This window comes from Entamoeba invadens, assembly GCF_000330505.1.
Source record: "Entamoeba invadens IP1 unplaced genomic scaffold scaff_1105074725199, whole genome shotgun sequence".
NCBI lineage: Eukaryota > Evosea > Mastigamoebida > Endamoebidae > Entamoeba > Entamoeba invadens.
Genome location: NW_004440113.1, coordinates 669,029 through 696,071, shown reverse-complemented (window position 1 = coordinate 696,071; position 27,043 = coordinate 669,029). Strand labels below are relative to the sequence as shown.

Genomic DNA, 27,043 nt, shown 5'->3' with positions numbered 1-27,043 from the left:
CATAGTTACAGATTCGAGAACAAAATATTTAATTGTCTTACACTAAAATGATTGGCCAATTGTTTGACAAATAAGCAAATTTGACAATTATAATTACGACAAATAGACACTTTGATTGTATAGAATTATCAAAGTTTAATGTATTTTCTGTTTTTTAATGAAATAATTATTAGAGTCAGTGGGACAACGTTGTTCAGTCTTCAAATGTTTTTTCTCTGTACTATTTTTAAAAATAACTAGTTTTTTGAATCAAGTCATAAATATTTTTTGTTTACCACAAAGAAATTTTTCCCAATATTTTTTATTAATTCTATTAATAAAATTTACAAAAAATGATTATTACCTTAGTTGGCACAAATTAAAGTTAATATGACAATTTCCAAGTTTCCATTACTGTTTTTTTTTCAAAAAAATAATTGTTTATTAAAAAGATCTAATAAAAATTAACAAGAATTATATTACTCAAACTCCACGTGTCTTTTCTCGAAATTACGAGATCAATTACGAGGGAATAAATTTTCAACAAATTTTGATACCAATTCCCAACACCGATCCAAAAATTATTATTATGTCTGAGTTATTTGGTGTTGTTGATTCTCTTACTGATAAAATTTTATCACGATATAATGCTGCAATATATGATTATACAAACATTAGAAACTATGCGACAACTAAAACAGTCGTAGAAATTAACACATTTCAAAAAGACATTGAATGGTTTCTCAAAATCAAAGAAAATGTTGAAACAATGTTGTCAACAATAAATAAAACAATAAAAATTGTAGAGTTGATACTGGTATGCCTATTTTACATTAAACAATTTGATACTGAAAGAAATGGGTTTGAACAGGTGAAAAGATGCTTGGAACATGAAGGTGTTCCACTTCCAAATGATGGTAGAATACACTTCGATGAGACTCCTTTACTCGATAGTGTTCAAAGTGCAAAAGAACATAACACAACTCCACAATCAATTTTAGTTTATAATGATGATGTCATTAACGAATTACAAAATAGCGACGAATTAGATGATGATTAAGTTAATTACGGTAATGAAGAAGAGTTTGAAGAATCATAAGAAGAACTTACAGAGATTGACAAGACTAAAAATGTGATAAACAAATTATGCCTGTGTTAAACGACGACTCTTTTGATTGCATTGAATTATTTGATTATTTGCTGGAAAGACAAAAAGAAGACTAGTTTGAACAAATAATGGGATATGTATTGAGGTTTTTAAATTTGAAGAGAAACAGAACAGCACCAAATAGACGAGTACAAGTGTTTATGTTCTATGAATATTTAAACGCCAAAGTAAAAAAGACAAATTCGGCATTTTTTTCAGTCTTACTTCCAGTGTAAACGACTTGGTGTTGAGAAGCCAAATTAAATTATTTGAAAGTCTTCCTGGTTTATCAGGAAGGAAAACAACTTTTGAAAACGACGAAATCGATAAGATAGTCACTTTTATTGAGAAAAGAGAAAGTGATAACAATCCCGTGAGTTACAGCGACTTGATGTGGTTCGTTGTTAACAAGTTATACAGAGAAGATGTATCAATAAAGACTCTGTATCATTTCACTTCTAGTTGTTCAAAAATAACAACGGTAATAGGGACAAAAATGGACCAAGAAAGAATGGGGGTGATACCGGAATCAATAGAGTTGTATTTTAATTATCTGGAAGCTAACATAACAGGAATTCCCGTTGAATTTATTTGGAATGGTGACGAGACTGGATTCCAGAGATGGGTCGATGCTGCACAAAAGATGTTTATTGTAATTAACAAACCAAGAGAAGGTGACACCCATTATCCTACCGAGAGCGGGACAGAGGACAACGATGATGGCAGCTATATGTATGGACGGAACCAGTGAAGTTCCATTTTTCATTGTACCTACAGTCACAGTCGAAAAGAGTTGTTGGAGTTGGGTATAACAAAAAACAGAGTCTGTCTTAAACATGCCGAAAAGGCGTTTATGAATACCACATTGTTCGATCAATGGCTGTCTGAAGTGTTCGTCAAAAGTCTGAATTACAAAAGAAAAATAATGAATTACTATGGGCCAGCAGCATTAATTTTCGACGGTTTTGGTTCTCATTTGACTTGTGACGCTGTATCCATGTTGACTAAGAACAACGTCAAACTCATTCTCATGCCGAGTCACAGCTCACATTTGTTACAAAGTTTAGACGTATCTATATTTGGTAACCAAAAGCGTATATGTTCTTTTGACAAATGTTTTAACAAAAACAAATACGCGAACCTATCGTACACAACAGTGCAAATTCTTTCGATAGTTGATTCATGGCAGAAAGTAGCCACGACTAAAAATGTAGTGTCCGCTTTTTGTGTCATGTGGACTTGTTCCTCGTCTATTAAAAAACATGAATGTAGTATGTGAAGTCGTTAGGAAATCTTGTACGAAGATTAATTAATTTTTTACTGAAGAAGAAATTTTTCAATGCCAAAATAGTCTCATGATTGAAGAGAACGAGAATGAAAAATCAATCAACAGAAAAGTCTTTAAACGATTAAGAGATGACGCCAGATCTTCAGAGAACTCTTCTTTATACAGTAAACATGGTATTGAGCTTTACAAATTAAAGAGAGTTAGTCTTGAATTGTTTAGAAAAGTTGACAAGAAATAATTAACAAGTTTTTAATCAAAAATGTATTGAAATGATATAAAACTATAGAAATATTATATAAATTGTTATAAAAAATAGTTTTTTTTACTAAATTAATATGGTTGTTATGTTAATTGTTAAACAAAAGCTATAAAAATTGGTTATTATTATGTTTGTTTTAATAACAAATAAAGGTAATAAAATATATAATAAAATAAACATATCATATATAATAACGTTCTTAACCCTGATAAAAAGGTCAAACTAAAAATTTTAAACCACCTACAAAACATAGTCTTTCCATAAGTCTGTTCTTTTATCATTTTCAATCTTGTGTTTACAAATAGCCAATTACAATCATAATATTCTGGTGCTCATTGTTGTTTAATGAAGTCTTGTTACTCGAGCCAAAACTGACAAACTGCTATTGTGCTATTCTTCCTTTTCTGTTTTAATAGAATCAAACGCGGTTACTCGCCTTTGGGTTGCTCTCTTCTCGAGCGTCATTTTGGCGGTGTAATTGAAAAACGGTTGATGTTGAAATCAATGTCAAGAGAACTCAAATTGAATGAAAAATTATTTTTAGTTGTTTACAAATCCAAAAAAATTACAAAAAATACAAAAAAAATATTTTTCTAAAGAAATAACATTTTTGTGTGATAATTTGTTTGGGGGTTGATAAAAATGTTTAGATCAATAAAAAAAGATTCCGAGCCGAACAACGTTTGGGGACTGAACAACGTTATCCGACTGACTCTATCAGAATTTTATTTGATACATTTTTTTTATAAAACCTTTTTTGGAAAGACTTATTTATGTATATTTTATTATACTACAGGTATGGTAAAAACCCATCAATTTGTCTTAAACCCCTTGAGCTTCAAAGAAATTAATTACGATGTCATCCCGAAGAAGTACGATAAAAAATTGGACAAAAAAAATGTTGTATAACAAAAACAATAACAAAATATAAAAATAAAAACCATAAAAAACTACATTTGTTTATAACTGTTCAATACATGATCATAACAAGTCGCGTCTCGTGTAAAACCACAAGAAGTGACATCGGAGAACAAGTTTCAACAACGCGTTTGTGGAATTGGCTTACAATCGTTGTCCGAAAATGTCGTTTCTAAATATAAAATATTTTTTTTTCTGGTTTCAACCAATCAATTGACGACTTGAGGGGTTTTAGAAAACTATAGGGGTTTCGTACCGACCTGTATACACATATTTTTAATATCAAAAATAAAAATATTTAAACATAAAAAAAACAAAAAAAGTCGTCAAATTTTTTTCACTGGAAAAATGAAACTTTTTTCAACAAAAAACAATTTAATGTTAAATTTTACTATTAATTTATAGTAAATTAAATAATTTTTATTATTAATATTTGTTTCGGTGTTTGAAAAAGTTAAAAGCGTTTTTTGCATTATTTTTCTCTATTAAACATTCAAAATGAATAAGAAATAAATGAGTTAACATTTTTTTTTGGTATAAGAAGGATTAAAATAATTTAACCTAAAGTTTGGTTTTAATTTCTATTGTTTGTTGTTTGAGTATTATTTTAATTATAGTCGGGTGATAAAGGGGGTTAATTTGGGACAGAAGTAGTTAATTTGAGTAAAAAACTATAAAATATAATTTATTTAACCATAAAAGTATTAGAAGGGTTTTTTCAATTAACTACTTTGAAAATAATAAAAGAAAACCATAACTATCTATTTTTGATATTATTCAATCTTTGAAAACAATGGAAGAAGAAGAGAAAGGAACCCTCGATGAAACAATTACAGGCAATCAACACAAAAAAGCAATTCAAATGCAAGAAACCAGTTTAAAAACTGTATTTCAATATATATTCATGATGTATATGGTTAAAATGCCAGAGTTTAATGAATTAACTACAATGAGAAGACAAATATATTTTTGTTTTCGAAAAATGTTCATATTTAACCAGTTTATTTGTACAAATGGAAATCAACTTTTCAATTTTTTGAACTCAGTTGACTGTATTGAAAAAGAAGCAGTTGTTGTTACCTTCAACAACAATGAAAGAGGAATCAAACAGGCTGATTTGGCAACGATATTCTGCATATCTTCACCAAGAATTACAATTATTATACAAAAAGAGGACTGTATATTCCACGATGTTGAATTCACACACTCAACACGCATGAACAGAGATAGAGATAAAGTAGTTTTGGATATGATAAATCATAGATTGTCTCGAAATATTGCAGTGACAACAGAAACTCTCCATACTTTTTTCAATACGGTTCTTTCAGTCGAAGTCAGCAAAGACATGATTAGAAAGTGGACTGCAAGACACAATTTGATAAAAGTGAAGTGTATACCCATGGAAGAAAAACGAATTAAAGTGGATGGTCGAGATCTAGTTTCTTATTATAAAAAACTTTCAAATGCAATCAAAAATGTTCATTCTGAATTAATTATTAACATGGATGAAAGTGGATATTCCAGAAGAGCAGATGAACGAGGTTATAGGTGTTTTATGCCGAGTAATTACAAGGGAAAAGTCGTTAATTCTTATCTTGATCAAAGTGATGACTCTTCAACTTTGATTGCAGCAATAAGTGCATGTGGTGATGTGTTAAAACCTGGATTGGTGTTGACTACAAAGACGATACCATATCAATTCCTTGATATGGGGTTTACACCACAGAATGTTTTATTTATGTATTCAGAAAGTGGGTTTATAACAAGAGATTTATGTGAATACTGGTTTATAAATGTGTTTGTCAAATACATCACAGAAAAGAGAAACTGTATTGTCGAGCGCCTCAAAGAATTGAAACGTCAAATACCAGACAAATTACCAGCAGTTTTAATATGGGATAACTGCTCTTCTCATGTTTCTGATGCAATTCTGAAAAATTGTATTGAACTGAATGTAACTATTGTCAACTTGGTTCCTCATTCGTCACATTTAACTCAGATGCTTGATGTTGGAGTGTTTGGAAGGATGAAAAGAAGAATAGTACAACAACGCGCAATGAATGGAAGAATTGAAGCATTGTTTTTGCAAGAAAAAAATAATGTGAAAGAACAAGTTTGTTAAGTGTCGAAATTTTGTATTGTGAAGTAACACTTAGATAGCTGGGAAGTCAGTTTTTGAATACCATATTGACGAAAAATACAAGAAAAAGATTAAAGATGCCTTTTTTCTAATCGATTCGTATTTTGCATCTGCTACTTATTGCTACAATGTATTGGCTTTTAATCTATGTGGAATTGAATCATTTTGGTGTAATGATTATTCAACTTGTCGTGTCAATCCTTTAAAGTGTCATGGAATCACTGAAAATCCATCATTTGTTGAAATCTTTCAATCTTTCGTTGTTGAACCATTCCCATTGAGAAGGGAAAAGAGAAAGACCATTTTAACACCAAAACAATTGGAGTTGAAGAAGAGCAGAAATGAAATGAAACAAAAAGAAAAACAAAGGAAAAAACCTTTAACAAAACAAGTTTCAGACAAACCACAAAAAGTGCTGCGTTTTAGACTTTTACGTTTCTCTAAGTGAACAAATTGAAGCGTTTTTGTTTATTTTTGAAATAGAAATTTATAATTATTCAATTTATAATCATTTAAAATTAAAAAACTATAATTTAAATTAATATTTTAATTTTATGTTTATTTTGACCTTTAAATAGATTTATTAAAAATTATAGTTTCGAAATTATATTTTTCAAAATTAACTACCTTTGTCCCTTTTTAATGCCATTTATCCCCCGACTATATATATTATTTTGAGTTTTTTGGTTTTAATTAATGTTTTTGAAATTATAAAATGTTTTTAACTTATAACAATAAATATTATAATTTACTATTAATTGCAAACTAGCAAAATTTTTTTCTACTAACTCTATTATTTGTATAAAACTACTATATTTTTAACATAAAAACTAATTTATTTAGCCCCTTTTCATTTTATAATACATTTTTAAAACAAGATCCAAATGTTTCGATGTTAATAAAACACACGTTTATTAATTTGACTAATGAGACTTTGTAGTTCTTTTTAATAGTTTAATTTAATAAATAAAACACTTTTTGATGTTCAATTAAATTCCATTTGGGAATGTCTGTAAAAATCTCCACGAATCCTCGCACATTTGTTCCAAATCTAATTCAGTTTTCCACCCGAGTTCTTTTTCGGCCTTTTTGCACTCCGCATATATCACAGGTACGTCTCCGGGTCTTCTATCAACCATCTTATATTCTATTTTTCTTCCGGATGCCTTCTCCATAGCGTGAATGACTTCAAGTACAGTGGACCCTTTCCCAGTCCCCAAATTATATATATTAGTTCCGTACGCATTTTTCAAGACTTTAAGAGCGGCAACATGCCCTTTAGCCAAGTCAACAACATGCAGATAGTCTCTGATACATGTTCCGTCTCGTGTGTCATAATCACTTCCGAACACACTCAGGACCGGAAGTTTACCAGACAAATGCCTCATAAGTATTGGCATCAAATTAGTTGGGAAACCCAAAGGACTCTCTCCAATTAAGCCACTCTTGTGTGCGCCAATGGGGTTGAAATATCTTAAAAGAACTACTGAAGCATCGGGATGCACCTTTGAAAAGTCAGTCAATATCTGCTCAACCATTACTTTAGTTTGACCGTATGGATTACTGGGCTTCTGAAGGGGAGTGTCTTCACTGACGGGAACAGTTTCTGGATCGCCATAAACTGTTGCTGATGATGAGAAAATGATTTTGAATATTTTGTGTCTCTCCATCGAGTCAAGCAAATTCATGAGACCATTTAAATTGTTTCTATAGTACATCACTGGATGTGTCACAGACTCTCCAACAGCTTTTAAAGCTGCGAAATGGATGACGAAGTCGATGTTGTGTTTGTCGAGCACTTCATCAATCAGAGAAATGTCGAGAAGGTCGTAGTTGTAGAAAGTTATTCTACTTTTGTCAACCTTTGTGATTTGAAGAATGTGGTCAATGACTTTCTCAGAAGAATTACTTAAATTGTCGATGATGACAATGTCATAGTTCTGTTCAAGTAACTCAACAACTGTGTGGGAACCGATGAAACCAGTCCCTCCTGTCACTAATGCTGTTTGGTGTGTCATTTTTTTTGTTTTCGTTATTTAGTTCAAAATTGATGGTTTTTATATGTTTGGGTAAAAAGTTGGTACTTATCAAAGTATTTAAATTAAGTTGTTTCGATAAAGTTCTTTCGTAATAAATTAAAAAAATTGTTTGAAAAAAGGAGAAACAGACTGCATAATCATTTCATAAATTGTCATTTTTAATACTATATTATCGGCAAATTAAACTTTGTAACACCAAATAGTGATTAAGGAAAAAAATAAATTGAGATATTTTGAAGCAAGCAAATTTAGCTTCAATGTAATTTATTATTTATATTTGATAATTTAAATATATATTAAATTTGGTTTGTTCTGATTAATGGTTGAGTAAAAATGGATATGCAATTTAAAAGTGTGTTATGAAAGGAAATTTTCGTTTATTTCGTGAAATAATTCGGGAGAAATATTGTACAATAAGTCAAATAAATAAATACAAAAATTTATTGGAATAAATCGGGTGGAAATCATATGTAATTAGAATAAAATATTGGACAAAAAAAAAATGTTATAAATTATAAATTATAATAAAAAATTTATATTATAATTTATAAATATTTTATAAAAAAAACTCAATGTTGAATAAAACATAATTAAAAAATCAATTCAAATACTTATTACGTTACAATTTGTACACTTTTATTATATTTTAAAAAACAATTTTTAATAAAGATAGAGTAATAATTACTATTTTTCACCCATTAATTACTCTGAGTAATTAATGGGTGAAAAAAAAATTATTGGAAAAGATTTTTTTTAAGTAATTAAATAAGTCTTTTATATAAATTGTTTTTACAAAAAAAATAAATAACAAACCAAAACCCATTTTTTAACTTTAATTAATCCCTAATTTTTTTGGTCACTCTATTAATTCCTGTCACCCATTTTTTCCTTCATCTGAATAAATAATTGTTAGTTTTAGAATAAAAATAAAAATATTAATATTCTAACTAACCCAAACAAACTAGTTTATTTCATTTTCTCACAATTTATTATTATTTCTAAAGACAGTTTTATTACTTGTTTATTAATATTAATAATTTGTTGAGCTATTGATCTTTTAAGAAAAACTGTAGTATAATAACGATGAAATATTAGTTTAATATTAATAAATTTTTATTTCTATAATATTATAATAATTGAAATTATTTTTTAACTAAAAATATTTAACAAAAATTTTTCATTTTTTTTTCACCTTTTTTCAAATATTTTACAAAATTGATCTTGAAATTTTTTTTTGCTAATTGACAAACCAATAACTAATAGTAAATTTAAAATAAAAATATTAATACATTGTAAAAAATAACTTCAAAATTTCAAAATTATAAGTTTTCGTGAATCATAAAAATAAAACGTCAAACAGAACAAAGTCCAAGAACTCGAAAACTTATTACTTTCGATGTTTAAAAAGAAAATTGGATTCTCTTTCTTTGGAGCCAAAAAACGTTTGTTTACGTTTTGTAGAACCGTTTTTGTGACACGTAGGCAAAATGTTTGGTGTTAGTGTCGACAAACTCAACCAGACTTATGTTGTTGATGACATTCCAATGTTCGTAACAGATGCAGGGACGTATGTGATGGCGCGTTTGTTTATTTTGTTTTATATGTAATAATTATTTTGTTATTAAATATAGTTTAACATAACGTTGTTTCTAAAATGATATTATTAAAACTATTAAATGTACTATAATAATTGAATTGAAACGACCACTGAGTTATGAGAGATTGAATTGTGTGGAATGAAAGTATTTTTGAGGTAAAAAAAACAAGGAATAGACGAAAAGAATAACACAAAGACATTGTGGAGGGAATATTCAGAATTCCAGGAGAGAGAAAATTGGCTGATGCAATGGTGAAAATGATTGAAAAGAGAGCCGACTTTTTGACGTTGGTCAAAAATCCAAATACAGATGTGCACGCAGTTGCCACCATACTTCTCATGTTTATTAGAGAACTACCAGAGCCACTGATTACATTCAACATGTACAGTATGTTCATCGACACTGCTCGCACGTTCGAAGCTGACCACGAAACAAAGGCTTCTGCAATTCGAGTAGCGATACAATCGTTCCACGCACACGTATCATCTCTCCCACCTCGAAACAAGAAACTCTTGGCGTTTTACATGAACATGTTCTACGAGTTTTGCACGATGAGCAACATTCACAAAATGGAACCAAACAACGTCGCTGTCTGTATAGCTCCAACATTGCTTCGGCCGGAGGAAGAGACTTGGGAATCGGCCATGTCAACGATCAAGTTGCAAACTCTCGTGTGCACATTTTTGATCAAATACTACCCTTTAATATTTAGAGACACGTGCGAGAATAACGGTCTTCTCTACCCACAACTCCAAACTTTTTCTATGAAACAAACAGAGGAGGCTTTAAAGAATTTGACAAAGTCGATGAAAAAGCCGGAAACCCAAGTGAGAAGAAGAGTCCGAAAGACAATTTGGGAGGATGTCACAAACGTTTTGAAAGAGGACGAAAAGGTGAACAAACAACGAAGGTTCAAGCTTAAACAAAACGGTTTCATGTCTCAAACGCTGTGTTTGGGCACAACAGAAGTTGAGGAGGAAAAAGAGGAAGTGAGAAAGAGGCCTAAAAGTGACAGTTTCGCGATGACACTCAAATTCATTGACGACAACCAAACCCAACTTCCCCAAATTAATGACGAAATTCTGAAGATGCACACAAAGAAAACGAAGAGTAGAGACAGCGTGAAGAAAAAAATTCCAACATCGTTTTCTATCCCAAAGAAAAAGACGGAGACAGAGGATTAATTTCTACCAATTTTTAGATTTAATGAAAGTGTGTGTTATTATCTCATTATGCTTTTCAACCAGTAATTCATTTCGCTCATTTCTTTTGTTGGGATATAATTCATTTTCTAGTCTTAACTTATATTATAAAATAGTAAATAAATAGTAAAAATAATGAGAGTAATTAGTTATTAGTAAAAAAACGATATAGTCGGGGGATAAATGGCATTAAAAAGGGACAAAGGTAGTTAATTTTGATAAATATAATTTTGAAACTATAATTTTTAAAAAATCTATTTAAAGGTCAAAATAAACATAAAATTAAAATAATAATATAAATTATCGTTTTTTATTTTAAATGATTATAAATTGAATAATTATAAATTTCTATTTCAAAAATAAACAATAACACCTCAATTTGTTCACTTAAAAAATGTGGAAGTCTAAAACGCAGCACTTTTTATGGTTTGTCTGAAACTTGTTTTGTTAAAGAATTTTTCCTTTGTTTTTTCCTTTGTTTCATTTCTTTTCTGCTCTTTTTCAACTCCAATTGTTTTTATGTTAAAATGGTCTTTCTCTTATCTTTTCTCAATGGAAATGGTTCAACAACGAAAGATTGAAAGATTGAAATAACAAATGATGATTTTTCAGTGATTCCCTGACACTTTCAAAAATTGACACTGTTGTTAATTCATTAAACTCTGGCATTTTAACCATATACATCATGAATATATATTGAAATACAGTTTTTAAACTGGTTTCTTGTATTTAAATTGCTTTTTTATGTTGATTGCCTGTGGTTATTTCATCAAGGGTTCCTTTCTCTTCTTCTTCCATTGTTTTCAAAGATTGAATAATATCAAAAATAGATAGTTATGGTTTTCTTTTATTATTTTCAAAGTAGTTAATTGAAAAAACCCTTCTAATACTTTTATGGTTAAATAAATTATATTTTATAGTTTTTTACTCAAATTAACTACTTCTGTCCCAAATTAACCCCCTTTATCACCCGACTATACAATTAAAAAAAAATAAGAGTTATTGTTCATCAAAAACATTTGATTCAGAAAAATAAATTAGCAATTCCAAAAGTTTTGTGAACAATTTTTATTTAAATAATAAAATTATAATAAAATTATAGTTGTATTTATTACAAAAAAGAATATTTTTTTGTACAGATTTGATGATACATAATTTTCTATGATATATGGAAAATGACAATCAAAAAGAACTGAAAAAGTAATGATTTATTTACTACTGATTTTGCCTATTGTTTTTGGCTTAGATTGTATGACTCAAATGACTTTTACAGGTCCAACGACAGCACTAACTCCAGTCCCGTACATGTGTTCTTATACATTTGAGATACCAAGTTCAGAAGAGAGTTTTTCAGACATTTTAGACATATTAATGGATATCATCAAACAATTTTCAAAATACATCCGTGGCTTCACGGATATCACAACGAAGTCGTATGAGTTCATAATGAATTTTTTCAAAAATACGTGGGTAGGCAAGAAAATATTTTCTTTGTTAAGACAGATGGTTGGCTTCTACGACATTTTTGTTGACATTGAAAATCTGAAAAAAGACGAACAGCTCAATGAAGACATTGAGGAATTGAAACTTCGTACTTTATTTTTGAAAATAAAAATTATACAATGGAAGAAAACCATATGGGACAAAGGGGTCGTTTCTTTATTCGCCGAATTAAACTACAAAAATTTGGAAAATCGCGCCAAAAAAACTGTTCTTGAAGCGTCCCAGAAAATTGCAGGGTTTGTCAATTCGTTCTTCAAAAAGTAAAATAATTATATTTTTTTTTATTTTTTAATAGTTGGTATAAACTATCGTTTTATATATTTAATATCGTTTTATATCAAATTTTGCATAATATAAAAAATTCATGAAATTTTCTTTTTTGTGAGTCGAGAATTATGTTGTGTGTTTTGTTAATAAGTGTCGAGTAAAAAAAAGTAATATTGGCAGTTTTGTGTTAAACCCTGGATTTTATTAAAAAATATACTATTAATTATAATAAAAATGACATTTATACTAGCTAATAAAAAAACTTTTGATAATGTTTTCGAGTTTTTTCAAACTTGAAATTGTGTTGGAATGAGTAGGAAATTGGTGAGTTTAAAATAAAGAAAGAAATGTTAATTCACAAAAATGTTATTAGAATGTGTTTAATCTTTTCAGTCGCTAAAAGACGGGGATTTCTAATAATTTAAACAATCTGGTCATTTTAAAATGAATTCCTGTCTTGAAAAAGTTCGAAAAATAACACCAAAAACTTGTAATTTCAAAGAAAATGCTTAAAATGAAAATAAAACGGTGTTTCACAATATTTCACGGCATATTTAACTAATCGTTTGCAATAACCGCAGTTTACTATAATTTTAAGTAAAATAAATTAAAATCAATAGTTAATAATAGCCATATGGTGCGCAACGCAAGAAAAAGAAGATTACAAGACAAAAAGCGACCAATCCATTTGCGAAAAAAGAATCCATAGATTATAATTCCCAATTCTATTTTTTCGATGATTCAAGAACTTCAACAAGATGTTCAAAATTTTGGCCTTCTAAAAGAATGAAAGGAAGCTTCCTTTTTGTGGAAGATTCCATTTCAACTGGAGTTCAAAAGTTTATAATAAAAATAAGAAGAAGAGAAAGGCCCACGTATATGAGGAATATAAACCCTGATTACCACTTAAATACCAAATTGAGTTACTACAATGTCTGATGTCTTCATTGCGACCAAAATGAATGTATCATCTGAAGAAACACAAGTAACACAATCGTGCAATTGTCTCTTTTGTCGAATGAAAGATGTCCTCATCTTAAATAGATATATTCCTTGGATTACACTCTCAAGAATATTCTTCTTGTCTTTAATGACACTTTACCCTTCCAAAAATTATTTCTCAGTGAAAACGGATATTCCGGACTTCATCCAATCGCACTGGGCAGTGATCTCAAAGCTTTCCCAATTCAGTGAAGGTGGAAAATGGAGGAAAAGTATGTTAGATGCAATCAATCATTCCCGGTACTTCGAGTCGGGTAAAGTCGAATACCACGTCTCTGGATTTTGGAAGTTGAAAGACACGTCAATTCCTTTTGTCGAAAATTGGCTGGCGTCCGACGAACAAAAAGAGGAGTACTGCGTGAATGAGACCTCAATCTCATCAGAACCGTCGGTCTTCAATTTGGGAATGAACACTCAGAAACAACAGACAGGTTCTACTCAAACTATAGTAAACTATTATATTTATAATATCAGCGTGTGCAAAGGAAATATACTAACACTCATCAATTTGTATAATACAAACACCGATCTCAATCTCAGACAAAGAGTCGTCGAGGAAATTAAACACAACGAAATAGCTTTACAACACTATACGGAGGCTCTCTATAAAAACGCAGAGGTCGATAACCCTAACTATTCCTCGGCTTGCTTTATGGTAAGGACCGTCTTTTAAGGTGTTTATTTGGTGTATTATTATAGTTCTTTTTAATTTATTTTATTAGTCAAATATGAGTTTTAGATTGAAATTACAATTATTATAATTATAATTATTTTTATTAATATTATTAAATAAAAGAAAAACTCAACACATCAAAAAGTAGATTGATCTTCGAGATTGTGAGAAGTGATACTAAGTGCGGAAAGGTTTTTAATTTCATTTGTTGGAAGTTCTTTTTGTTCAAAGCGTTGAGGCGTTGATTCAAAAGAAATTTGTGGCGTTTCAATCCCCTGTGATATGAGTTGTGATGAATTGATTTTTTGGTTGGAAACAAGAAGAACAAACAGAAAAAATTGAGTCGAAGTTGTCAATGAAATACTGAGTACATGTCGTTGCGGGATTGTCGGGTCTGATGAGATCTAAAGCTTCTTGGTGATTAAATAGATTTGGGCCGAAAACTACAAGATGAGTTATTATAGTTTATTAGAAAATAATAATAATTAAACTATTTGAGAAAAAAAGTTTAAACAAAGATTACAAACTGAGTGACAAATTCTTCGAATCCATTTTGTTAATATCTTTCTTTTGTTCCACCAGCACGAGAAATTGAATTAAAGTTTTCAAGACATTCAGATAAACGCTATTAATTATTTATTATTAACTTTTTCACATCAATTTATCAAAAAATATCTTAAACAAAAAGCACCAAATGACATAGAAAAAGCTAGTAAATTTCTAAAATATATATTTTTATAACAATTCTAAAATAAATTAGTATAATTATTAGTATAATTATTAGTATAATTAATTATTTAAATTAATTACTAAAAACAAACAGTGGTAATTCGTTTAGTACATTTTGTAGTTTTGTAATAGTTTTGTTTTTGTCTTGATTAAATTTTTGATCCAACTCGATGAACACCAGAAACAAGTCGGTATTTTCCGCAGTCACAAGACTTTCAGGTAATTCTCTAAAAAACGCTTTGAACGTTGCCGACACGGTGTGGACGTCATATTTTTCAAGATCGACTTGTTGTCCTTCGTTGTACAACTTTTTGATCTCTAAAATGTTTGTTAAACTCCCAGAAACTCGAAAAAGCCCTTCTGTTTCTAAAAGATCCGGATGATGGTGAAAATAACATAATGTGTCATACACGGGTTTTGGTACACCTTCATACAATTCAACATCTTCCAACTGCACACCAAACACTTTTTTCATATCTGAAATTCAAGTTTGATATTTTGTTATTCGGTGGAGCTGAAAATGTTATTCAGCATTAAAATAATTTGAAAATGTATTTCAGTTAATTTATTTCCGTGATTGATTGATATTAATTTAAAAAATAAACTATCGAATTTTTTATTACTTTCATTCAGTTAATAAAAACTAAATTAAAATTTTATAAAAATGTTTGGAAAGTACCAGTTCATATACAATATTAAATTTATACTTGTAATTTATAAATACTATTAATAGTTAATCGTATTATATTTTTTCTAAATGTTAAATAATATAATTTTTTAATAAATTATGATAAAACTATTAGAATTATAAATCAAAGTGGTTATGCGCCAAGTGAAAAAACTATTGGAACGATGTGAGAACCCTATAAATCGAGATTGAAAAATGCGAAACGAACGGACATAAAGGGGTAAAAATTTCACTAAAACTTAAGAGACGATGGCGGAAGCTGTGTTAGCGTCGTACTTGAATGAGCTGTCGACGACCTTAGTAGTTTTGTAGTATCTCACGAGTCTGTGGATTTTGGATTCAGTCAAGATCAAATGGTACTTTGAGATTTTATCCTTTTTGTTTCTCTCCAAGTGCTTTCTGATTGAGACAGCTCTTTTCATCAAGAAGTACAAGTCCTCTGGGAGCTTTGGTGCGAGTCCCGCGAGTTTCAAAATTCTGAGAACCTTTGAGCCGGTAATGCTCTTGACCAAACCAATGGCCTCAACATCTCTCAAATAAGCTCCAATTTGCGATGGTGGCATACCCTTCTTTGCCAACTTGCACATCTCCTCGATAACTTCCAACGAGGTCTTCTTTTGCCATGCCGGCGCGGTTCTGCGGTATGGAATACATCGGCGGCTGATACCTTTTCCTCTGCTGTACATACGTCCCATCGCTCACAGACTCAATCAATCAGTTCTTTTTTGTGCGTTTTCTTAAAAAAGAAGGTAAGGGTTTTACTGTTTGTTTATTAGTTCTTTTACTATAATACCATTCTATCCTCGTCCTATCACTTGTACTATATATTATAATTCTTTTTATTAGATTTTATAATACAGTTAAATACTTATTCAATAACATTTTCTGCGTCATCCTCAATCATCTCGAAGTGCTCTCCAGACGACTGGTTTGTGATTTTCTGATTCTCCATGTCGGCCATTCGCTCAACAGCTCTGTTGTACCGCGACTTATACTCTTCGACAAGAATGTTTGCCCTTTGGACTTCCATCTTCATTTCGTTCATTTTCAAGGCAATGCTCTCGGGCTCCACAGCGATTTTATTTTTATCGCAGGCTTCCTTTACTTTTGTCATGAAGGTCTCGCGCTTCAAACGTTCTTCGTCGATATCAACTTTTAACCTCATGCACTGCTCACTCGACAAATTGACTTTGTTTTTGCACTGCTCGACAACTTTGACAAGAGCTAAGATGCGGCTCTCATACTCAGAAATCTTTTTCTTCAACCCTTCGTTGGTCGTTTTGAGTGTAGCGGCTTCTTCTCCACCACTCCGCAATGAGTCGTTCTCACGACGTAACACCAAGTTCTGTTTTTGATACTTGTCAAGCTCGGAAGCTACAACATTTAACTCGTCTCGTAAAGACAACGACTCGTCTCGCCAATGCGTGTCTCCTTTCATCTCCTCTTTTTCAATTAACAATTCCATATTCTCGTCTTTCAATTTTTTTAATTCGGACTCCATCTCAGCACGATCAGATTTCATTTTAACAAGAACATCGTGCTGTCGACGGACTATCTCGAGAAGTTTATCTTTGTCTTGTTCTTCTGACATGTATTTTGTTTTTTTTTGTTTCTTGTAAGAATTTAATTAATTAAATTAATTAATTAAATTAATTCAATTAATAAGAAATTACTTATCAATTAATACTTATTATATATAGATTTATATATTATAATTGTATAGTTGTTGATAATTATAAAATATGTGAAGAAAAGAAAACAGTTTGAGGTTTTTTTTTGAGATTTTTTTTTTCATGTTGAAGTCAAATAATATTAGAACTATTAATTAATAGTAAAAGTATATTTTTTTAATTAAAAAAATAAAAAGTGTTTAATAAACCAATTAATTATATGGGAAGTATTATATTGAAATACATAAAGTTGGTAATGGAAAAGCAAGCGAGACATCTGAACACAAAAACCGAAATAACAGTTTCTCTTTTGTTGTTGATGGAAAAAAGTTGTATAAAGAGTGAAATTGTGTGAAGATGATAAATTTAAAAACTGTTGACACATTGAGTTTTGGGCGAATGAAAAAACTCACAAGTGACAAGGCGGGTATTACTGCCTTGTACAGTGGAAATATGAATAATTGATTTGTCCCACTTTTACTTGCCCAAATTCTCCGTCGTTCCATCAATGGAGAAATCATCTCAAAAAATGAGATGTTGATTTGGTATTAAAAAAAGAGATACCATACCCAATAATTTATATATAGTATATTGAACTGCAGGTCGAAATCAAAATACGAAAATAGAAAAAGAAATATATAGTTTTTGTTCATATATATATAGTAAAAACAAATAAAAAAATAGATCTTCATAGTGTGATTATTATTAAAAGAAAAAGAACTATAATCTGATCTAGACGAAAAGTCGAGTTTTCGAAAAAAAAGAAATGAAAAAATTGAAAAGAAAAACAAACTCAAAAACAACACGAGATGACTGAAAACGCAGATTACACTTTTAAAATATTAATTATTGGCGAGCCTTCTGTTGGCAAGGTTTATTTCTTACTTTATAATTTTAACAACTAACATCAAGACCGCAATCATGGAAAGATACTGTGAAGGTATTTTTCACGAGGAATTGATCTCGACAATTGGTGTTGACTTTAATTCGAAGGTTTGTTTTTGTGCTTAAGTGAACGGTCGTTCCGCCCTTTTTAATCTTCGTTTCACAAAATTGACAAGATTGCTAAAAATCATTAAAATGATAAAGTGAAACGAAATGACGAATAGCTTGTTAAGGTTGGTGACGTCACAATCAAGCTACAACTTTGTTTGTTTTTCAACACACCACAAACATGAAATGAAAATATGGACTTACAACAAGGGGACACTGGTTTGTTTTTATTCCGCCATCTTAAAAATTATAGTAAAATATATTATAATTTGTGGTTTCTCATTCACTCACACCACAGCTGGACAAGAACGGTTCCGAAACGTGACTTCAAGTTATTACAGAGGCACACAAGGTTGTTTAATTGTCTATGACGTCTCAGATCCCGAGTCTTTTACAAAAGTGTGTTTCTTCTTTCCTGAAGTATAAAAAAATTATAGTATAAAAAGAACTATACAAATTACTATTAAAGTATAGTAAAACAATTATAAAATCGTAATTTAATAAGAATGCGAATAACACTGAAGATTTCCAATTGGGTCCAAGAGTACCAAAACGAGCAGGAGATAGCTTACATTATCTTTGTGGGAAATAAGACTGACCTTCCACCAAAAGTGACGGTCGAACAAGGAGAGGCTATGGCGAGAGAACAAGGCTTCCAACATATGAGATGTAGTGCAAAAACAGGGGAGGGTGTGAACGAAATATTCGAGGCACTTGCGAAGGGGATTTATGGAAATAAGGAGATCATGGCGATTCTCCCGAAGAAGAATAACATCACCGTTGTCCACTCAGAAAAGGACACAAACTGTTGCTGAGCTCTTTTGTTTCAAAATTCGTCGATTTTTTATTCAATTTCTCGGTTTTTTTTGTCACTTCACATTTTATCACTCCTCTTATGACAGTTCGTTACGACAAGGTGTTGTAATGACAAGTGAGATTGTGAAATCCAAAAATGACTGTTGTTTGAATTTGTAAAATGGTTTATAGCATGGTTGAAGTTTATATATTTCTGGGAATTATACTGTTATAATTATATTATTATTATTTTCAATTATATTTTTTATTTATTATATTAAAATTAGATTATTATTAATTAACATTGTCAACGAAACTATATTTTATTCACAAAATATAATATAATTTTTGTTTGAAAAATGGGAATTAAAAAAAATATCTTAAAAGTTAAAAATTTATCAGACAATGATTTCAAGGTGTTTTAAACAATTTCCCGAATTATTTTGATTAAATGATTTAATCATTTTATCAATTATTGATTATAACGGGTTATCATATAATAGACAAATTTGAATATGAATTATTAAAAAATAAAGAACTAAATGAAAGATTTCTAATTTTATGAGGAAATAACAAAATGTCATTTTTTGATATGGATTGAAAATGGTGGAAAGAAAACACATAAAAGGGAAAAGGATGGGAAGAAATTGATTAGGACTTTAAGCGTCATCCATGAGGTTGAGGGTCAAATTCATGAACTTGGCAAAGGTCGCTCTTTGGAAAGGTCCTTGTGCTTGCTTGAAGCCGTGTTGATAGATGGTTCTGATTTGTCCGAGATAAGCAGCACATCCGATGAATTGCGAGACGTTGACTTTCTTTGACAAGAGTCCTTTTCCACAGGTCTTGAGAAGGATTCTGCATGAGTTCATGTTCAAGTCAAATCCGAGTTGTGGCATTGCTCTGAAGATCTCTTGTTCGTCGAGGGAGTTGCTTTTGTCCTTGTCGAATTGTTTGAAGATGGCGGTTGTAAGTTCGACATATTTCATAAGAGCCAAGTACTCATAAAATCCAATTGAGTTGGATCTGTCGATATCGAAAATGCTCATGAGGTGTTTGCAGGTGTCATCATCGAGTTTGATTTTGCCTGGGAAGGTAGCCTTCTTGAGTTCGTTCAACTCAAGAGTTCCAGATTTATCCTTGTCGACTTTTTGGAACCAGTCTTGATACCCTCTGAATTCGGTTGCAGCTACGGAGGAGGCAAGTGGGTACCACCACTCATTCTTTACTCTTGGATCGGCGGCATAAGCAGCTGTAATGTTTTGTGCCAACCATGCGTCGGCTGCGGCTTGAATTTGAAACAACGACATCTGAATGAGTTTCTAATTTCTCAGATGAATTTATATATCTCCGTGGACTTTTCCCGAACAAAGACACACTAGTTGTGCGACTTATTTTTAGTCCATATGAAGAAGTGATACGGCGCCAAATCAGGGAGGTGCAAAATACCCAATAAAAGAGTCTGAGGAATCCGAGTATAATACCAAGATCTTTTGAGATCTGTAAGAACGTCGTATTGATTGTTCTATCAGCCTCTTGTATCAAACTAAAAGTGCTTTATTATCTTTTTCGACAAACAGACGCTTTCATTTCTTACAAATCTCATATTGAAGATCACAACAATAAAACTACCATTTTCAGTAGTAAAAACAACAATTGGGAATAGTAAATCACAGTGAGGAATCCACGTGTTGTCCAATGGTAGACAAAAGTAAAAATAGTACAATAATCCAAGAGGATTTAAACGTGAACTTGTAACTCAAAGCCCAGAGATGTCCCTTTTCGCTATACAAGCTGCAGCAGACAAGTTTGTCGCTGATATGATCCAGGCTGCTATCAAACAAGACCCAAAACTCCAATTCCAGTGGTGGTTCCCATTGGTCGAGAGTGTAACTGCCGTTGAATTCCATCAGAACCAAGATTGGTTCATTAAGGTCGACAAAGACAAATCGGGAACTCTTGACGCCAAGGAAATCGTGAAAGCTAAATTCCCAGGTGACATTAAAATTGACGAGACTACCACTAAAAGACTTATTAGAGTCTTCGACGTCGACTGCTCGGGCTCAATTGGATTCATCGAGTTCTTGGCACTCTATAACTTCGTCAAGCTCTGCCTCGACACATTCAAACACTTCGACTCCGATAAGGGTGGATCCCTCGACAACAAAGAAATGGCCAAAGCACTCCCCGCTCTTGGATTCAACTGCAGCAAAAGATCTATTGATACTCTTCTCAAGCTCAACTCATGCCTTGGCAAGAAGGTCTCGAAAAACCAATTCGTCGCTGCAGCAGCTTATCTTGGACAATGCAGATCAATTTACCAGAGAACCTTCGATATGAAAAGAACTGAAATCGACAACAGAGAGTTCGACAAGTTCGTCGACTTAGTCCTCTCTTTGGTCGACTAATCCTAATTCACCACTTCCCATCTTTTTTTATGTGTTGTCCTATTGAAATTCTTCTTTACGTATTGATTCATATTCATTATTTTAATTATTAATTTCATTAATATAATATATAAATATATTTATTATTATATTTATTAGAGCAACTTACTTGAACAATAAACTATAAATAACTATTAAGAACTCATTTTTAAAAGTTCAAAGAACGGATCGAGTCTAACACCTTCTTGGCAGCTTTTTTGTGAGACTCTTTAGTGAGGTGAACACCGTCTTCTCCGACCTGTAAGTCCGAGAAATCAGCATAGGCATCTACATTGTCTAAAGATCTTTTTAAGAGAATTTGGGTTAATATAATGGATTGCTCTCTTCCTCTTTGTGTAATTTCAGCCCATGGTTGAAAGGTGCATTCTTTAATAGAAGGTGGAATGACTAATATTGTCTTTGAATTTGAAGTCTCTTTGATCCTTTTCAGACACATTTTGATGGAAGAAATCGTCTCCTCTGCCGTTGCTCCAGCTAAAATGTCATTCACACACAATGAAAAAACAAAGATCTTTTTCTTTGTTGTTTCAATACGAGAGAAAGACTTGAGGAATGCCATAAACACTTTTTCTCCACTAAAAATCCCAAAAACGGTGTCTTCCCTTTCGATGGATCTCCCAGGCATTCCGTCGACTTTATATTCAACGTTTCCCATCTTCTTCAACTCTTTGATAACAATTGAATGAAATATGTCTTCGCGTGGGTATTGAGTCATAGTCACTGCTTGCATTCCAAACAAGTTTGAGTCTCCAAACATATAGACCACTGTCATATGAACTACTTTGTATTATTAATAAGTTTTTATTGTTTTGTCTTCTTTCAAATTTAAATCAAATTACTTTGAAAATACTTGAAACAAATGAACTCTCTTAACCAACAATTGTGTCCGTAGCTGAGTAAAACACACGACCTCGTTAAAAACATTTAATTTACACAACAATCGCTATTATTTTTATTATTTTCTTCTCATCATTCCTCGTGTACTTCATATTGTTTTCGGGGCTGTATCTTTCCTAAAATTATCGAATCAAAGAGCCATGATGGCTTGAGGTTTTTCTCTTCCTCTCCAATAATCGCAAACGGCTTTTTTACACTTTGAAAAATGGCCCCAGAGAATGTGATCAAACTCATTAACTTCTCTAAGCTGTATTGGTAATTCTCCAATTTCCCAATCTTGATGTATTTGTTTTTAAATATATCGCGCCGCTTTCCAACAACGCTTTCTCTCCCGTTGGAAAAGCATTCAAATGGTTTCTCATTGACTACAACATGTTGTTCGATACACTCTTGTATCCACTCCTCGTTAACTACCCAACGCCCTAAACATATTGCTGTCACCACTTTAAGCGTTCGTTCTTCTCTCTTTACAACGACATGCGTAGTGTTGGGAGTAACATCGTTGTCTAACGTAGCAAAGCTTTTACACGCCTTTTTATAAGCTGATACCTCTTTCTCATTAAACATAGATAAAACTATAACTGGGCGCTGGACATCTCTAAGTTTATACTCACGAATATTTTTTCTGTGCTTTTGTGAATCGGAAGATTTCAGGATTAAAGTGGTTGGAAGTGTTTGATGAGTCGATGAGATTATTTGAGTTGGCAACTCACTATCATTTGTTTCATGACGTTCGGTTGTACCAGAAATTGCCAGTTCGTTCTGGGTATCTGCACATGTCAAATCATTCTTCATTTTTTCCCCGCCTTTATCTGTGCTTAACGTTCCGTCATCACTCAAATCTTTTTTTGTCATTTTTTTCTTTTGGTTGATGGTCGTTTCGCTTTTGTTCTTTTTGATTGGTTTTGTTGACGTTTTGATTTTTGTTTCACTCTTTTTTTCTTTTTGAGCTTTTTGTTTCTTTAAAGGGATTTTTATTGTTTCACTCTCACTGTCCGATATTTCTTTTTCGATTGTTTTGAGTGTTATCTTCGTCAGTATTTTTTTCTTTAATTTTGTTTTTGCGATTGTTTTCCTTATGGGTTTGGTTTCTTTTTTCTCTTCATGTTCTTCCTCATCTTTTTTAACTTTCTTTCTTCTTGTTTTTTGCAAAGGCATTGTGATTCTTTTTACTTGTCTTTTCTTTATATTTTTCTTTTCTACTAGTTGCTTTAATTTCTTTATAGTTTTTTTACTATTTTTTGTATTTTCTTTTTCTTCTTCATTTGAATGATCATTGACGGGTGTGTCTGTTAATATTTCGTTGTTTTCTGATGTGCTTGAATTATGTTGTTTAAAGGTTCCCTCTTCTAGAGTGTATATATCGGGAAAATCTTGGCTGTTTGACATGTCATCTGTAATACCAAGCTGTTGCTCCAACCGCTCAGTCCTCTTCAAATTATATAGTGCGTCCGCCATTTCGCCAAGTATATCTTCGTCATCACTCATTCGCTCTATTTTTTAAGGTCTCATTTTTATATTTTCAAATTCGATTCTATAATATTTATAGTTTAATTGTAATTATATTATAATAAAAATTTATTCTTATTTTTAAAATAATATTAACTAATCAAAAAATGGTAAATTATTATTAAAAAATCGGGAATTATTCAATAATACCAAATCAAACCTAATTTCCCGAATTTGTTCGATAAATACTTCAAATTTGCTCCTTTTTTTTAAGAAATATCACAAATGAAATTGAAAAGCCGCAATCTTGTCATTCTTGTTTATACCATGACACGTTTTGACCAAAAATAAAATAATAAAGATGAATGAGAAAAAAACCTAAATATAATCATTAAACAATGACAAGTGATTTAGACACCATTGACTTAATTAAACAAATGAAAAACTCATTAGATTCTCTTGGCAGAATAAAGCGGTGGGAGCGGCAGATTGGGATAACTGAACAACCAAATGTGAAACCAGAACAAAGCCAAGATATATATACTTTAGAAGTAAATACCACACACTCTTTGAGTATAAAAAACACACCACCTCCGATTGAATCTTCATTAATCATTTCATCAAATCCTTCCAAAAGTCAAAAGAAGTCGAAAAGTCGGAAGTTGAAAAGGAAGATGATTGTTCTCAATCACAAATCCATATGCGGAATGAAAAAGCCTAAGAAAAAATCGTCGAGTCAACGGAAACTCAAGCAAATAGATTTGAGTCAGTCCAAGTAATTTATTGTTGTTTCATATCCCACACATTTCAAAAATATCAAATCGTTCGCCCGAACACCACAAGTCCTTAATAAATTACATGAAAAAAATATTTAATGGTGAACGATTTCTCTAATTTGAAACATAATGTGATGAACCAAAAGACACGAAACGTTTGATTAGTAATTAGTAGTGGCAGTAGCCATAATAGCAAAGAAGATGATCAAATAAATGACAAGAATGACCATCGATAACGAAACGGCTACTGTTGAAATGATAAAGAAGACCAACGAAAGAATAGCAAAGAGACGAGCGTTGCTATTAGTAGATGACTTGTATTTGCAATAGCCGACACACCACAAACAACAACACAAGAAGCCAAAAGCAAACATCAAAAGAGACATCGTTGACTCATCTTCCGTTGTAAGAGGTTGTTGTTGCTGTTGTTGAGTATAAACTGGTTGTGGAGGGACTTGGTATTGTTGATATTGTTGTTGTTGAGGAGCAATGAGTGGTTGATATTGTGTGTTTGAATCCATTGATTTTTGGAGTACATTTCGTGTTTTTATAGGCAACTTTTTATAAAGGTTGAGATTATTTGAAAATGAATTATTTAATTATTTTATTAAATGAATATTGCGATATTGAAGCGTGTTTTTGCGGGATTTTACATCAAAATTTATTTGATATTTTTTGAAATGTGAAATATAAAGGAATGAGGAACACGATATTTTTGTTTGAATAAAATATAGTTTGTTGTTGTATTTATTTTGTTAATATTATAAAATTTGTTCAGAACAAAATTGGATTGGGTTTAGAGGAATGGAATCCATCAACCATTTTTCTTCGCGCTTGATAATAATAAGTAAAGACGTGGAATCCATATTAAATTTTTGTAAATTATTAGTTCAAAATATTATAAATATTTGGCATTATTTATCGTTTTGTACCATTTTAATTTTTTTGTATAAAAATGAATAAAAATTTTTTTGTAAAATAACAAAAAAAAAGACTTGAGCAAGTGATGATTAAATTTTGTTTGGAAATAATCAAACAAATAATTCAAAAATTGTAAAACTAATTTAAACTAATTTTAATAATATTGTTTTTATTCACTATTTTAAATATAACATGAGAATTATTATAACCAAATTATAATAATAATTTTAAAACTATTAGATAAAAATTATAGTTGTAAAACTATAATTATATAATTTATATTAATAATTACAATAAAATAAAAATATTTTTGTTTATTTTTGTTTTACTATTAACAATTAATAAAAATTAATAATATATAATTATATATACATAAATAAAAAACTATAAATTAAACAATATTTTTATATTTATTAAAATAATTATATTTATAATTATTATTGATACAAAAACATATAAAAAAATATAATTTACATTATTATGTTTAAATTTTGATGTCTCTTTAATTTTTCACTTTTTTGTACAAGATTGTTTAAAAAAATAAGAAAGAAATCTGAAACTCTTTACTATTTTAAAACAAAATACATAAATAATAATTAAATAAAAAAAGAATTATATTTAATAATTATATAAATAAATTGATTTTATTGTCGTTTTTTAAATATTTTGAAATGTAAGAAAAAAAAGAGCCAAAAAAAAGTTTAAATAAAACTTTACATTGAAAAGGTATTCGAAAAACTAATATAATTACTATACTTTATAGATTATTTTAATATTATTTATTGTTGATTTAAATTGTACACTAAAAGCAACAGACCAATACCTTTGGCAAATAAAAGACGCAATCTTTGATACTCAAATCACAATGACAACCAAAGAGACCAAATCCATTAAAATAATTTTACTTGGTGAGTCTGGAGTAGGTAAGACTGCACTAACACAGCGATATATGGAGAATACATTTGACCAATTATACTTAAGTACAATAGGTGTAGATTTTAGTTATAAAGAGATCACACGAAATGGTATTAACTTACGAGTATGTGTATGGGATACTGGTTTGTTCTTTTTTCATTAATATAGTTTTTTTATTAACTCTCTACAACTCTAACTATACTATAATAAGTATAGTATTTTTATATTATTCAGTTATTATAAGTGTTATTAATGGTAAAGCTGGCCAAGAGCGCTTCCGTTCAATAGGTAAAAGTTATTACAAAGGAGCTGATGGGGCTGTTGTAGTTTTTGATGTGAACAACCCCGACTCTTTTCGACGAGTTTGTGTTTTCTAATTTCAATAGTTCAATAGCAATGACATTTCAGGCTCAATATTGGATTGATGAGCTTCAAACGGAAGACGCTGGTCAATGCACACTTCTTGTAGGCAACAAAATTGATTTAGAAAAGCGAGTGAATGACGAACAAGTCTATCAAATGTATCCCGGCAAATTGTATATCAAGACATCCGCCAAGACAAGTTTTAACATCGATCTAGTCTTCTCGAAGTTCCTCGACTTATATTTCCAAAATACGACACATGAGTGTTCCACCCCGCCTTCTGTTGTATCACCGACGCTTGATGTCCACCCGCCTCTTCTTTTACACAAAGGACAACACCTGTGCACTTGTTAATTCAATATATTTCATTTCACATAACTAACTATTG

General features: G+C 30.8%; 15 protein-coding genes across 15 annotated transcripts; 7 read left to right on the top strand and 8 right to left on the bottom strand.

Annotated features, from left to right (window-relative positions):
* Positions 1-6,720: 6,720 nt before the first annotated feature.
* EIN_097240 (UDP-glucose 4-epimerase, putative) lies at positions 6,721-7,749 on the bottom strand (the record flags this gene model as incomplete). The annotated part of the gene is made up of 1 exon (XM_004254180.1): positions 6,721-7,749. The coding sequence occupies one exon, from the start codon at positions 7,747-7,749 to the stop codon at positions 6,721-6,723; it is 1,029 nt and encodes a 342-aa protein (XP_004254228.1).
* A 1,508-nt stretch (positions 7,750-9,257) lies between these two features.
* EIN_097230 (Rho GTPase-activating protein, putative) lies at positions 9,258-10,552 on the top strand (the record flags this gene model as incomplete). Its single annotated transcript, XM_004254179.1, has 2 exons — positions 9,258-9,351; positions 9,564-10,552. The coding sequence occupies 2 exons, from the start codon at positions 9,258-9,260 to the stop codon at positions 10,550-10,552; spliced, it is 1,083 nt and encodes a 360-aa protein (XP_004254227.1).
* A 1,269-nt stretch (positions 10,553-11,821) lies between these two features.
* EIN_097220 (hypothetical protein) lies at positions 11,822-12,337 on the top strand (the record flags this gene model as incomplete). The annotated part of the gene is made up of 1 exon (XM_004254178.1): positions 11,822-12,337. One exon carries the CDS (start codon positions 11,822-11,824, stop codon positions 12,335-12,337), a length of 516 nt encoding a protein of 171 aa, XP_004254226.1.
* Positions 12,338-13,271: 934 nt separating this feature from the next.
* On the top strand, positions 13,272-14,015 carry EIN_097210 (hypothetical protein; the record flags this gene model as incomplete). Its single annotated transcript, XM_004254177.1, has 1 exon — positions 13,272-14,015. The coding sequence occupies one exon, from the start codon at positions 13,272-13,274 to the stop codon at positions 14,013-14,015; it is 744 nt and encodes a 247-aa protein (XP_004254225.1).
* Positions 14,016-14,534: 519 nt separating this feature from the next.
* Positions 14,535-15,219, bottom strand: EIN_097200 (hypothetical protein; the record flags this gene model as incomplete). Its single annotated transcript, XM_004254176.1, has 2 exons — positions 14,535-14,640; positions 14,837-15,219. 2 exons carry the CDS (start codon positions 15,217-15,219, stop codon positions 14,535-14,537), a joined length of 489 nt encoding a protein of 162 aa, XP_004254224.1.
* A 452-nt stretch (positions 15,220-15,671) lies between these two features.
* EIN_097190 (40S ribosomal protein S13-2, putative) lies at positions 15,672-16,127 on the bottom strand (the record flags this gene model as incomplete). Its single annotated transcript, XM_004254175.1, has 1 exon — positions 15,672-16,127. The coding sequence occupies one exon, from the start codon at positions 16,125-16,127 to the stop codon at positions 15,672-15,674; it is 456 nt and encodes a 151-aa protein (XP_004254223.1).
* A 173-nt stretch (positions 16,128-16,300) lies between these two features.
* On the bottom strand, positions 16,301-17,023 carry EIN_097180 (hypothetical protein; the record flags this gene model as incomplete). The annotated part of the gene is made up of 1 exon (XM_004254174.1): positions 16,301-17,023. The coding sequence occupies one exon, from the start codon at positions 17,021-17,023 to the stop codon at positions 16,301-16,303; it is 723 nt and encodes a 240-aa protein (XP_004254222.1).
* Positions 17,024-17,911: 888 nt separating this feature from the next.
* EIN_097170 (hypothetical protein) lies at positions 17,912-18,456 on the top strand (the record flags this gene model as incomplete). The annotated part of the gene is made up of 5 exons (XM_004254173.1): positions 17,912-17,974; positions 18,015-18,095; positions 18,212-18,251; positions 18,306-18,314; positions 18,428-18,456. The coding sequence occupies 5 exons, from the start codon at positions 17,912-17,914 to the stop codon at positions 18,454-18,456; spliced, it is 222 nt and encodes a 73-aa protein (XP_004254221.1).
* Positions 18,457-18,601: 145 nt separating this feature from the next.
* EIN_097160 (Rho GTPase, putative) lies at positions 18,602-18,910 on the top strand (the record flags this gene model as incomplete). The annotated part of the gene is made up of 1 exon (XM_004254172.1): positions 18,602-18,910. One exon carries the CDS (start codon positions 18,602-18,604, stop codon positions 18,908-18,910), a length of 309 nt encoding a protein of 102 aa, XP_004254220.1.
* A 639-nt stretch (positions 18,911-19,549) lies between these two features.
* EIN_097150 (peflin, putative) lies at positions 19,550-20,197 on the bottom strand (the record flags this gene model as incomplete). Its single annotated transcript, XM_004254171.1, has 1 exon — positions 19,550-20,197. The coding sequence occupies one exon, from the start codon at positions 20,195-20,197 to the stop codon at positions 19,550-19,552; it is 648 nt and encodes a 215-aa protein (XP_004254219.1).
* A 462-nt stretch (positions 20,198-20,659) lies between these two features.
* Positions 20,660-21,295, top strand: EIN_097140 (programmed cell death protein, putative; the record flags this gene model as incomplete). Its single annotated transcript, XM_004254170.1, has 1 exon — positions 20,660-21,295. The coding sequence occupies one exon, from the start codon at positions 20,660-20,662 to the stop codon at positions 21,293-21,295; it is 636 nt and encodes a 211-aa protein (XP_004254218.1).
* Positions 21,296-21,482: 187 nt separating this feature from the next.
* On the bottom strand, positions 21,483-22,106 carry EIN_097130 (hypothetical protein; the record flags this gene model as incomplete). Its single annotated transcript, XM_004254169.1, has 1 exon — positions 21,483-22,106. The coding sequence occupies one exon, from the start codon at positions 22,104-22,106 to the stop codon at positions 21,483-21,485; it is 624 nt and encodes a 207-aa protein (XP_004254217.1).
* Positions 22,107-22,303: 197 nt separating this feature from the next.
* EIN_097120 (hypothetical protein) lies at positions 22,304-23,719 on the bottom strand (the record flags this gene model as incomplete). Its single annotated transcript, XM_004254168.1, has 1 exon — positions 22,304-23,719. The coding sequence occupies one exon, from the start codon at positions 23,717-23,719 to the stop codon at positions 22,304-22,306; it is 1,416 nt and encodes a 471-aa protein (XP_004254216.1).
* An 898-nt stretch (positions 23,720-24,617) lies between these two features.
* EIN_097110 (hypothetical protein) lies at positions 24,618-24,977 on the bottom strand (the record flags this gene model as incomplete). The annotated part of the gene is made up of 1 exon (XM_004254167.1): positions 24,618-24,977. One exon carries the CDS (start codon positions 24,975-24,977, stop codon positions 24,618-24,620), a length of 360 nt encoding a protein of 119 aa, XP_004254215.1.
* Positions 24,978-26,242: 1,265 nt separating this feature from the next.
* EIN_097100 (hypothetical protein) lies at positions 26,243-27,009 on the top strand (the record flags this gene model as incomplete). Its single annotated transcript, XM_004254166.1, has 3 exons — positions 26,243-26,435; positions 26,554-26,654; positions 26,701-27,009. The coding sequence occupies 3 exons, from the start codon at positions 26,243-26,245 to the stop codon at positions 27,007-27,009; spliced, it is 603 nt and encodes a 200-aa protein (XP_004254214.1).
* Between the last annotated feature and the right edge of the window lie 34 nt (positions 27,010-27,043).